This window comes from Nannobrachium achirus (assembly GCF_963921795.1).
Source record: "Nannobrachium achirus genome assembly, chromosome: 6".
Lineage (NCBI taxonomy): Eukaryota > Metazoa > Chordata > Actinopteri > Myctophiformes > Myctophidae > Nannobrachium > Nannobrachium achirus.
Window position 1 is genome coordinate 7,832,251 of NC_137815.1, and position 13,769 is coordinate 7,846,019.

At 41.7% G+C, this 13,769-nt stretch overlaps 1 protein-coding gene across 1 annotated transcript in view; it reads right to left on the reverse strand.

The window, feature by feature from the left end:
* LOC308286805 (intelectin-like) overlaps positions 1-13,769 on the reverse strand; it is a gene marked incomplete at both ends in the record, with an annotated part of 57,275 nt that overhangs the window by 6,974 nt on the left and 36,532 nt on the right. Inside the window, one exon of the mRNA XM_080727929.1 lies at positions 5,314-5,561. Coding sequence (XP_080584055.1) covers positions 5,314-5,561 — 248 coding nt within the window. The remainder of the gene's footprint in view (positions 1-5,313; positions 5,562-13,769) is intronic.

Here is a 13,769-nt window from a genome sequence, read left to right on the forward strand (position 1 = left end):
TGGATGGTCAGTAGTTTTACTTTTTCTGCAGAAGTCATGAAATTGATCCATAAAGGTACTCACCATAAAAAAGCCTACCCTGAAAGATGGAGTTCCAAGTCAATCCTTTGTCATTTTCTACCTGCAGGTTGTTTTTACCTCATACTTGCACAGATGGTCTACAGGTAGTGTCCTTACATCCCAGAACAATCAGAATGCAAAAATATGGTTCCGTTTTGAATCTGCAGCCTTTTATATAAGGACTTTCTATAGGCGGAAATTACATTTCTAAGGAATGTTCCCCTGTAAGTCTGGTGATAATCTTCTATAAGGGGTAGAACAAAACGCGACATAGTTCTTTCAAATCTTTAGGATGTCCCCTTCATGAAATGCACTGTCCCGAGTTTTACTTTTACTGCCAAAGTCATGAAATTGATCCATGAAGGGACTCACCACATAGGCAAAAAACGCCTACCCTGAAAGATGGGGTTCCAATTCAATCCTTTGTCATTTTCTACCTGCAGGTTGTTTTTACATCATACTTGCACAGATGGTCTACAGGTAGTGTCCTTACATCCCAGAACAATCAGAATGCAAAAATATGGTTCTGTTTTGAATCTGCAGCCTTTAATATAAGGACTTTCTATTGGCGGAAATGACATTCCTAAGGAAGAATCCCCTGTGATCCTGGAGATAATCTTCTATAAGGGGTATAGTACAAACCCTGACAGTGTTTTTACTTGTCCTCTTCATGAAATGGATGGTCAGTAGTTTTACTTTTTCTGCAGAAGTCATGAAATTGATCCATAAAGGTACTCACCATAAAAAAGCCTACCCTGAAAGATGGAGTTCCAAGTCAATCCTTTGTCATTTTCTACCTGCTGGTTGTTTTATCTCATATTGCACAGATGGTCTACAGGTAGTGTCCCTACATCCCAAGGCCTAATTCTCTTCACCTCAAAAGCAGCAAACATATTGTTCTATAAGCAGTCTATGGTATTCAGACTTAAATGCACTACAGTATGTATGTAAGCCTATATTCAGTAGAATACACTACACTTTGTGCGCCATTCTTAATGCCAAATAATCAGCAGCCTTTTCTCATTTTAATTTATTTCTTTTTCAATCAACAACTATTTTGAGCAGTGTAAGGGAGACTGACCAATGTTTGATTATTTGGCATGCAGTAAGCCAAAGCTTCTCAGATCCTGAAGTTCATGAATGTGCTTCGCCGGCTTGTTGAAATCTGTATTATTGCTTGCTTATTCTGAACAGGCTGCTCGTTGCATTGCATCCAGTCAATGCGTGCCATGCTGGAAGACTCTCACACAAAGCCACTCCCAATGTATTTGTAATATCAGACATTGGGATGTATCGTTGTCTATCCCATGACCAGCATGCATGAAAATGGCAGCTATTCCTAGGAGTTGTTGACTGACATAGTACTAGTAGACGAGCAACACAAGTATATCCATAGTACTGTACATATAAATTAGGTCAGGGTCTGAGAACCTTTGGCTTGACAGATAGTCTACCTGAGGCTTCAGGATGTTCAAGACAATATGCCCTCACTCTCTATGGCCTAAAAATCACACTCGTGTGAACTGAGCGGTGGAGGCTGTGTGTGTGTGTGTGTGTGTGCGTGTGTGTGTGTGTGTGTGTGTGTGTGTGTGTGTGTGCGGGCGTGAATGTGAGTGTGAATGTGAATGTGTGTGAGTGTGCCTGGCCTCAGTGGCCTGAACAACAGCGCCCCTCCCTTAACATGTGTGGTCAAAAAAGGTACTTCAGGCTACAGACAGACAGACAGACAGACAGACAGACAGACAGACAGACAGACACACACACACGGATACACACACGGCCACGCTATGGAGACGGTGTGACCACCGCTCAAAAAGAAGGCAAAGGGCCAGGTGGGTTCTAGTCTTGATGAGCTCCGTTGTATTCTTGCATCAACGACAGACATGCCAGTCTCACATCTGCCTCCCACTGAGGATATTTTTGAATGTTCAACAGGCTATGTACCAAACTGGTACAGTATATGGTACCACAATCATGTCCCCAAACCCCTTTTGTGGAATCCAGTTGGGAAGGGTTGGATGCTAAAGGATACATCACTAAAGCCTGTCCTGTTCAAAAAATAGCCTCCACCAAGCAGTAAGAGACCTCACCCAACTCTACTGCTATGATAAGGATTGTCGCAGTCAAAGTAGTACGTGCCTCAATGTCTCTCTGTGGGATTGTGTTGTACATAATATTGCTCCTGTATTTACAGTACATTGCCTGTAAACTAAAATAAACAAGAAATGACACAATCCTTTTACACCAGCTTGTGCCTTGTGGACCAGCCTCGACTGTGGAGCATTGTAGTGGCCCTAGGTTGTAATCCACTGGGAACTGAATTCCTTCTTACCGTTTATATTATAATAATATATACCATCATACCATATTTATTACCATAACATAAATAGTAAGACGGAATTCAATTAATCCATTGACCAGCCATTGACCAATAGATACACAGCCGATTACGTCACAAAATCTCCTGACAAAATTAAAAATCACACTCAAATTAGTTGTTGATATGAAAATATTGAAAAAGAAATAAACGAAATAAATTAAAATGAGAAAAAGCTGCTGTTTGATTATTTGGCATGCAGTAAGAATGGCACACATATATAGAAAAACTCTTGATTCACAATACAAGCATATTATGACATATTCTTCTGGTTTCTTTTGGTTGTTGGTGTATTCCCTATTGACAATCTGAATGGAGTTTGTTAATTTGTATTGATAATGAGCACCTTATCGATCCTGCTTATTGACCCATGGGCTTTTATCGAGCCCACTGTTGAGCGCTTTATAATATTTTGTGGGAAGATGTGAGATGTGAGATTCTGAACAGAACTCGTATCTTTTTGTATTGGCCAGTTGTTGTGAGTCTGAGTTTGTCTATGAGGATGAGAATTGACAAAAGTAAAAGATGTTGTCATTTAATATCTTTGGAAAATCATTCATTAGTGTGCAGTAAGTGTTAAATGGCTATATATTATGAATAGCACTGTAACAATGTATTGATCGCCTCTTGTCTTGATTATTTAAACATGATCTCATGGGCCGCTATGCTTAATAACAAGCTTGATAAGCCCAAAGCTTATTATAGGCCCTTGTTTCCAGCTCCTTCCCTACCAGTAAGTGGAAATGGTGTATGAATAACTTGTGGGGATATTTCTGCACTTTCTTGGTAAATCACTTTTTTGCATTCTGATTATTTTGGGATTTAAGGATGCTACCTGTAGACCATCTGTGCAAGTATGAGGTAAAAACAACCAGCAATAGAAAATTACAAAGGATTGACTTGGAACTCCATCTTTCAGGGTAGGCGTTTTTTGCCTATGTGTTGAGTCCCTTCATGGATCAATTTCATGACTTTTGCAGTAAAAGCAAAACTACTGACCATCTATTTCATGAAGAGGACAAGTAAAAGTTATGAAAAAACTTTGTCATAGTTTGTACTACCCCTTATAGAAGGATTACAGGGGAATTTTCCGTAGGAAAGTCATTTCCGCCTATAGAAAGTCCTTATATAAAAGGCAGCAGATTCAAAACGGAACCATATTTTTGCATTCTGATTGTTCTGGGATGTAAGGACACTACCTGTAGACCATCTGTGCAAGTATGATGTAAAAACAACCTGCAGGTAGAAAATGACAAAGGTTTGACTTGGAACTCCATCTTTCAGGAAAGGCGTTTTTTTGCTTATGTGGTGAGTCCTTTCATGGATCAATTTCATGACTTTTGCAGTAAAAGCAAAACTCGGGACAATCCATTTCATGAAAGGGACATCCTAAAGATATGAAAAAACTATGTCGCGTTTTGTTCTACCCCGGGTAGGGGTATGGTCAACTTCTGGCCTATTTTTTCCTCTACTAAAAGTGTCGGCCCTACAATGAAAAAGTTGACTATAGCTCCTTTAATTTATTGTAGTTACTGTACTGAAAGTAGTACTTTCTGTACAGTAACTGAAATAAATTAATTTGATTGGGTAATATGGCGGTAGGGGGCGGAGTTGAGCACTGAGCATTATCTTGTGAAACTACCCCAACAGAACTGTGCAAGGAGGAGAAAATGCGACTTCATGAAACTAATTTTAAAACAAGCAGTTCTAGGGGTAAAAATGTTATAAAATCTGCTATAGAATCGCACAAAAAACGCTAAAAAGTCTTCTACCAAAAAGATGTAAAAGATTAGTAACCGTCCAACGCGTCTCCTCCCCAGCTTTGAGACGTAGAAGCACCGGTGCTGCAGGGGAAGAGAGCAACGTCACTGCGTTGATGTCCACTCTCTGTGTGTGTGTGTGTGTGTGTGTGTGTGTGTGTGTGTGTGTGTGTGTGTGTGTGTGTGTGGGCGTGTGTGCGTGCGTGCGTGCGTGCGTGCGTGCGTGCGTGCGTGCGTGCGCATGCGTGCGTGTGTGTACACACACAGACAATAGTTCTCGAAAATAGCTGTGCGGTGTTACAAGCTAACAGCAACATGTCCCGTTGTGCGCGGCGGTGACGGACAAAGTATACATTCACTACTAACTGATACGGCCCCTCCCCCTATTCAGACTGTTTGGAGAAATACCACGTGACCTACTGTATAATAATGTTAATATTACACAAGAGGGTGTTCATTATCACGGTTATTTGCACACCAGCCTTGCTGCAAGAACGAGCCGAAGGCGAGTTCCGTTGGCAGGGCTGAAGTGCAATTAACCGTGATAAGGCAGACCCTCGAGTGTAATATTGCGATTATACAACTGTTGCCCTTAAAAAAAACATGTCAACTTCATTTCATTGTAATTAAGATATTCGATAGGAATTTGTAACTTTTTTTAATGCCTCATTTAGCTACTATGTGTTATTTCCTTCCACAGTGTTCCACAGCTAGTGCACCAATTATCTACACCTGTGTTGTTGGCAAAAGGCTGGGAACTACTTTCTTGTAGCTGTGGACTATTTTCTTGCATAGCAGACCTTATAGTGAATTATTAGTGAAATAGAAGAGTTTTAATTGGTACATGATTTGTCATGTTGCCATTTTGTAACCGTTTTAGAAAAGCAATAAGCCACACGAGGCTTGTGGTTACCTGTATTTTATACCGGCTGAGAGGGTTGGAGACACTCGGCTGCGCCTTGTGTCTCCCTACACCTCTCAGCCGGTGTAAAATACAAGGTAACCACTCGCCTCTTGTGGCTTATTGCTTCAATATTTTAGAGCGTTTTGTAATGATCTGCTGTAGCATGAATTGCCCAGTTTGGAGACAGAAGAATAAACCTGACCTTGACCTACCTTGAAGTCATCGGAGGTGGCTCCCAGTGCCGTTCCGAAGGTGTTCAGGTTGGCCCAGTTGCAGTCTCCACCCGGCAACTTGGCGTCGTTACCCTGCTGGGAGGTCCAGCGGTCGCCCACCGTGCATTTGCCGTGCATGTTGTTCTCGTGGACGCTGGCCACCAGCGTCCAGCCACCGCCCACCGTGGTCATGTCACAGAAGGTCTCGTACGTGCCGCCATCGGCCGTGGTGAGGCGATAGATGCCATCTGGAGAGAGAGTGGGTACAGGAGGCAGAACATCAGTGAAGTTGGCACCCCATAGGATGAAAACATGAATACAAATGGTGTCATTTTTTACTTGGTATTGGATTTGTGCTGAATTGTGTGTGGCGGAGAGAGTCGCAGCCCCAGCCTGAAGCCTCAAAAGTCTAGTATCTGCCCTCATTCCATAGGGATATCCATTTGGAGTAATGGTTAAGATATTGAACTTTCACGCGGGAGACCCGGGTTCAAAGCCGGGTGGGGAGGTTTGGATCATCTCCGTTACATTGGTGCCGTGACCCGGATCCGGGCTTCCCCGTAGGAGGTGGTCAAAAGGGGGGTGAGTGTGGCGGAGAGAGTCGCAGCCCCAACTTGAAGCCTCAAAAGTCTAGTATCTGCCCTCGTTCCATAGGGATATCCCTTTGGGGTAATGGTTAAGATATTGGACTTTCACGCGGGAGACCTGGGTGGGGATGTTCGGATCATCTCCGTTACATGTGCCCTAAATGTTTTAATTTGTGCTACGATACCGGCACAAATTATAAAATGTACGGCACAATTCAGCGCAAATCCAGCACTATTAATGACACTATTTTTATTCATGTTTTCATCATATGGTGTGCCAACTTCACAGAGGTGGACGCAGAGGCGTAATTTCAGAAATAAATTAAAAAATAAGCAATAATAAGCAAAAAAAAAAAATAAGCAAAAATAAGTTACAAGTGGTCTGGTAACTTATTAAGCCGTATTTCTAAAGTAGGGAAAATAGTGGATCAACAAGAGCTTGTAGATCCACTGTTTTTACTGTTTGTTTGGGGGCAAAAAGATAAAATGCTTGAAAATGTTCGCCTATAATGACGACACGTTGAAAGTGTTAATTAATTCATGCTTGCATACAATAAAACACTAAATTATAACTAGGGATGTCCGATATAGACTTTTTTACCGATATTGTCCAACTCTTAATTTCTGATAGCAATATTAACCGATATTAACCAATACCGATACGCTGGCTTTTTCACCAAAAGTCAACTAATTGTCAGGTAACATCACATATCTAATAAAATAAAATAAAATAAAATAAAATAGCTATAGTATCAATATAATATCAAATAAATCCAATATAATATTTACAGTAGCTATCTAGCAGTGATTATCAAGCATTTTCATTTCAAGGACTCCCAGTTTGATATGTTGTTGTTTTTGCTTTTTTTCTCTTGTTCTTGTTGTTTCTGTTTTGTTTTTCTCTTCATTTTTGAAATCTCCATCTCAAATCTGTTTTGTAAAAGGGTAGGCATAATAAGCCTTGCTTCAGCCTATGCCTTTTTGGTCAGAAATGTGGCTTTATTTTTGTGGAGTAAATTTTCTTTGTATTCACAACTAAAAATGTGTATGATGCCACAATGAATGACTGAAATGAACTAAACTAAACTATGCATTAGGCTACTGACCCCCATTTGATAGCATTTATATATCGCTGGGACCCCAATTTATATTATAAAATCATATTAAGAGTGTACAAATGGAATGGGTCCATTTGGTTCCATTTGTACACTCAGAGTTACAGACCTGTAAGGGTCCATTTGGTTCCATTTGTACACTCTGAGTTAAAACCCTGTAAGGGTCCATTTGGTTCCATCATTAGCATGCTCTGCAGCATGATGATAAGATCGGGAGGCCAATATTGGATATGCCTAATTATAACACATGTAGATGGGATGGGAATCAATTGCCTCTTTCTTATATATATATATATATATATATATATATATATATATATATGTGTGTGTATGTATGTATGTATGTATGTATGTATGTATGAAAACAGCAGATCTACAAGCACACAACACCTCACGGTACGAGGCGTTGTGTGCTTGTAGATCGGCTGTTTTCACTAGTTTAAATAATTTTAAAATGATAAATACAAAACAAATGGTTTTGGACATACAAGGTTTCCACCCGACAACGACGAAATATAACTCATTAGTAATTGGTCCACTTGCTTGTCACTTGTAGCAGCAGCGCTATAGAGAGAGATCTCTCTCTATAGCGCGCAATGAGGGCCTCTACAACTCTTTTTCCCGGGCTGAATCAGGGGCCCAGCACATCCCAATGTCATAGCTTACTTTTTAGGCTATTTAGTTCTTGCAGTGAAAAAAGGTAGCCGACGAACATTTTTCGTTTTATTCGACGGAATCAACACACAATCAAATCAGAATCGTCTTTATCGCCACGTCACAGGTTGTAAAACAGCAGGTTGAAAAGAAGAAGAAGAAGAAGAAGAAGAAGAAGAAGAAGACGGGGAAAGAGAGGGAGAGACTGTACTGTACAACATACAGTATGTACATGTTTACACACATAAAAGATCAAGCCAACAAGCAAGACAGCCGTGGAGTTTCACATTATTCACCTTTACATGCATGGCAGCTCTCTTTGAGTTCCTCACAGCTTCTGGCCAGAGGGGGCGCTCCTGCACAGGGAAAATAAACATGTCATCATGGTCCCCATGGCCCTCTGTCTGTCTGTCTGTCTGTCTGTCTGTCTGTCTGTCTGTCTGTGACGATGACGATGTTCAGAGACAATACTGTAAATTATATGCACAATCCCACATGCTGCCACGTACATTGTATGTGTAGTGTACTGATGATGTCAAGATCACTGGTTACAAACAACTGGCTGGCACTTATCCACCTCGGATGTCGGGACTCTCAGCAGGATTCCGAGAGCATCATTATATGCCTAATAGGACATTAACGACTTGTGACTTTTGCAAGTCGACTCGACTCAGTAAAACGTTGAGTTGAAGTCGACTTTATCGTTTGATGACGTCATCACATCACACTACCCCCCAATTATTTTTGGGGGGGTTCCCAGATGATTAACTTAATGTGAAACATTGTTTTCTCACTCAACTGTAAACAAACCAACATAAAGTTTAAGTGCATAGAGGGTATCTTCACATTTCTAAAGTGCCAATTTAAGGACTTTTTAATACCTCTAAAATGGCAAATTAAACATTGTCAAAATTGTTAAATATATAGAGGCAGGAATTGTGAAAATAGCAGATCTACATGCTGTGAGGCGTTGTGAGCATATAGATATCGTATGCTATTTTCACAATAGAAAGTTTTTTCTTTTTTCAACTTCGACTTTCGACTTTTTCTGGTGGGAGTCGACTTGTGTAATGAAGTCGACTGAGTCGACTTGTCGACTTTTTCGTTAATGCCCTAATGCCTATACCGGTATGCCATAGGCAACTTATTATATTTAACTTTACTATAGCTGCACCACAAGTGGGCAGTCTGCAGTGGTGTACAGTACACATAAAAAGTACGTGGCAGCATTGGCTTTTGCATATCAATTACAGTATTGTCTCTGAACATCGTTATCGTCACTGAAGGTCATCCCTAATGATGTGACGCAGATATCCCAGTTACTTTTACTTCTACTCCATTACATCTTGGTGGCACATTTTGTACTTTTATCACTCAACTACAATTATTTGAAAATGTGTTACTGGTTACAATATTTTGTCCGTCCATCCATCTTCAACCGCTTATCCAGAGTCGGGTCACAGGGGCAGCAGCTCCAGCTGAGAGCTCCAGACTTCCCTTTCCTGAGCAACATTAGCAACTGAATAATCCCCCCATCTGGCCCTCGGTCTGCCTCCCAGTGTGACATGCAGTGAGGGAGACGCTCGGGAGCAGTGGCGGCTCCAGAGAAATGGGACTGGGGGGGCTTTTTTAGAGCGGGGGCTAATTCATTTTGGCAACGCTTAAAAGGAACCCTGGCTAATACGACAAATATGCCTTAATACATTATAATTGTCCTCTATAACTACTGTGTAAAATTAAAAACACCTCAATTATTTTATTGGTCCCTTTAACCCTTAAGTGCTGTTCGGGTCATTTTGACCCGTTTTACATTTTCATTTGGAAAAAAAAGGTAGAAGTTTAATTTTTTTCCACCTGAAACTCACTGGCCTTAAAGATTCTTCTGAGATGAACATGTAAAAAATATATTTTTGCACTACACCCATGCTACACCCCCCTCATATTTTTTGAACCTTTAGTGCTGTTCGGGTCATTTTGACCCGGAAGCACAGATGCACAGTCAGAAATACACAGTATTATGCCAAAACACAGACACACAGACACCCCCACTTCTAACACCCCCCTTCCGAAGCCCCATTGCGAACCCTCCCCCCCCCCTCCCCCACACCCCCCCCCCTCCCCACAACTAACCCGCCCCTCCCCTGATGCACAGAAATACAAGGAATCATGTACAAACACAGATACACAATCACCCCCTAACCCCTTCCACCCCTCCCCCCTCCAACCCCCCTCACCTCACCCTTACCCCCTCCCCTCTAAACTCCCCAACCCATATAAATAAAGAAAGAGAAATACCTTATAGCCGAGAAAAGAATCACCACAACACCACTGGCAGTCACGTGTCCGGATCACCTCAACGTCTCCTGGGAGACGTCCATTTTGGCTTAACCTGGCAGGAGAGACAGTGGAGAGGACCTCTGGAGTCGACCGTCCTGTTGCTTGTGTTGTTGACAATGGATGCCTTAGGCATACATGTCGAAGGCGGAGCCTTGTCTCGATGTGGGTCGGACTTGGACACACACACACACGCACGCACACACGCACACACATGCACACACACACACACACACACACACACACACACACACACACACACACACACACACACACACACACACACACACACACTCAGCCTCCACTTCATATATATATATATATATATATATATATATATTGCATAACACTTACAGTATATATTTTAAAGTCACAGAACATAATACACCAGTAAAACTCCCTAATCGGGAGACCGTCAGGTCGCAGCGTGATTTTAGGGCAAAGTGTGTAGGAGCAGTGTCCAAAAATGTGTTTGAACAAATCGGCCTGATGGTGGCGCTATATGGGACAGATGCATGTTGAACATAATACATAAGCAGTTTCATTGACATTCACTTAATGTTCTCCCATTGTGCTTCTGCTGAGTCAGTTAGGTCTGATATTAAAGGGTCCTTCTTGTCACTGTTAGATGGGGGAGGGGATCTGTGTCCTCTCAGAATAACAGGCATAGAGGGGGGGGGGGTCTAGTAGTTAGTAGTAAACTGTTAATCTTACCACGATGAAACATATAATATGAACACCACCTATTTACACATTTACTCATAATCAATAATATAATAATGCCTCCTCACAGTGCCATTAGCAGAGACAGAGACATTATAGCTCCGGGGAAATGCCAAAACCTGTGTGTCCAGTCCAGGACAGGACAGAGGTCCTAGCCCTGATCGCACGCATGCACGCACGCGCGCACACACACACACACACACACACACACACACACACACACACACACACACACACACACACACACACACACACACACACACACACACACACACATGCAAGCACACACATACACACTGAACTTTAATGACGCCCGCTCCCTCCCTCCCTCTCCAACCCCCCTCTCTCGCTCTCGCTCTCTCTCTCTCTCTCTCTCTCTCTCTCTCTCTCTCTCCCTCTCTCCCCTCCCCTAAAGTCCCCCAGCATGACAGTCTACAGGGCCATGCACAGACATGTTTGGGGGACAGGGGCTCCTACTCTGCTCATTCCACCACCACCATCCATTATCATACACATTTTGACCAAAGCGTCAGAGGGGAGTCGTGTTCTAATCATACTGGACATGCATTATAGGACTCAGCACACATTGTAACAAGCCATTTTTGCTGTTCTGCTCTCATTATGTTGAGTGGTGCAGAGTGAAGAATGCTACAATTTCCTCATGTTAAAAATGTGGTTCACACAAAGGGTTCAGAACTGTCTCGAGTCAACCGTACATGTTTTACATCAGATATGGAGTTGGAAATTATAATTCTATATCTACTTTGTACTTTTTAAGTGATGCAATGTTTGTTTCAGTGTTGATTTTGTCAACTAAAACTATGACGAAAAATGTGTGTCGACCAGAGCTGCCAACCCTCACGCAAATGAGCTTCTTCACACACGCTCTCACGCCACACATCGTATTTCTCACGCCATCATATCACCAGCCGTCACAAAGTGGAAAACTGCGTCAACTCAAGTGTCACTGAGACATCCGACATCCACTTCGGCCGCGATTTGAGCAATTAAATAGGGCTTAAAATACTGTATCTGATTCTGAAGTGATGATTAGATGCGTTGCGTTGTGTGCGTGAGGGTCTGGTGTGAGGAAAGCTGCGTTCACGTTCCCTGCGCACATCATTCTCTACAGTAAGATCGACAGGCGACAGGAGGATCTACAACAGTAATTCAACACGTCCAAAATGCCATTGCTTACTAGGCAGGCAGTTTAAATGGGGAGGGACTTTTGGATGGATGTGTGTGCAAAAAGAACAGATCTTCAAGCAAAAGACGTGTTACTTGCAGCTTAATGACATGTAAACATTTAGGCATAATTTTCCCATCCTAGTAAAGCCTGATACACAAGTATCAAACTCCCTGTAGAATGCACCAGAAACAGAAATAACAGCTAGTCTTTTAACCCTTAAGATCTGTTTGGGTCATTATGACCCGTTTTACATTTTCATTTGAAAAAAAAAGGTAGAAGTTTACATTTTTTCCACCTGAAACTCACTGGCCTTAAAGATTCTTCTGAGATGAACATGTAAAAAAAATAGGTAGCACTTTATAATGAAGTACCTCAATAAAGGCTAATTAACAGCTAATAAGGCACTTATTAACAATGAATTAACAGCTAATAAGGCACATTAAGTCCTAATAGTGCATTTATAAACCCTTTACTATGCACTTATTATGAGATCAATTAACACTAACAAATCCTTAATAAAATCTTTATTATAACAGTATAAACAATTAATTAAGCCTTTATTAACACTTTATTAGGCAATTTAAAGCCACCTATTCTAAAGTGGGAACACATCGGGTACACCCGCCACTCTGACATGTCGGAAAGGAGACATGTCAGAGTGGCGGGTGTACCCGATGTGTTCCCACTTTAGAATAGGTGGCTTTAAATTGCCTAATAAAGTGTTAATAAAGGCTTAATTAATGACTCGTTGTTGTTTATACTGTTATAATAAAGATTTTATTAAGGATTTGTTAGTGTTAATTGATCTCATAATAAGTGCATAGTAAAGGGTTTCTAAATGCACAATTAGGACTCAACCGACATGTCAGAGTGGCGGGTGTACCCGATGTGTTCCCACTTTAGAATAGGTGGCTTTAAATTGCCTAATAAAGTGTTAATAAAGGCTTAATTAATTGTTTATACTGTTATAATAAAGATTTTATTAAGGATTTGTTAGTGTTAATTGATCTCATAATAAGTGCATAGTAAAGGGTTTATAAATGCACTATTAGGACTTAATGTGCCTTATTAGCTGTTAATTCATTGTTAATAAGTGCCTTATTAGCTGTTAATTAGCCTTTATTGAGGTACTTCATTATAAAGTGCTACCAAAAAATACACCCATGCTACACCCCCCTCATATTTTTTTAACCTTAAGTGCTGTTCGGGTCATTTTGACCCGGAAGCACAGATGCACAGAAATACACCGTATTATGCCAAAACACAGACACACAGTCACCCCCACTTCTAACACCCCCCTTCCGAAGCCCCATTCCGAAGACCCCCCCCCCCCCCCTACACACACACACACACACCTAACCCCCCTCCCCTGATGCACAGAAATACAAGGAATCATGTACAAACACAGATACACAATCACCCCCTAACCCCTTCCACCCCTTCCACCTCTCCCCCCTCCAACCCCCCTCACCTCACCCTTACCCCCTCCCCTCCAAACCCCCCAACCCAACCCAACCCAACCCTCACCCTTTCTCCTCCTCACCCCTCACCCTCACCCCTCACTTATCTGAAGTCTTCCTTGTGACTGTCCTGTATCTTAGGGGACATTTTACATTATTTTACATGAACATAAGGTGCTGTAAAGTAACACTGTAATTCAGGGGTGCTGTGGATGAAAATGTTGTTTACAGGGGTGCCCTGAGACCAAAGGGTTTGAAAACCTCTGTCCTAGTGTATACGTTCAAGTGTATATTCATATGTGACGTTCATGTGTGTTCACATGTGTGTTCAGCTCTATGTGAGAATGATGTCCTGTTCTTGAACCACAAGTATTCAATTAATGGGCATGTTGGG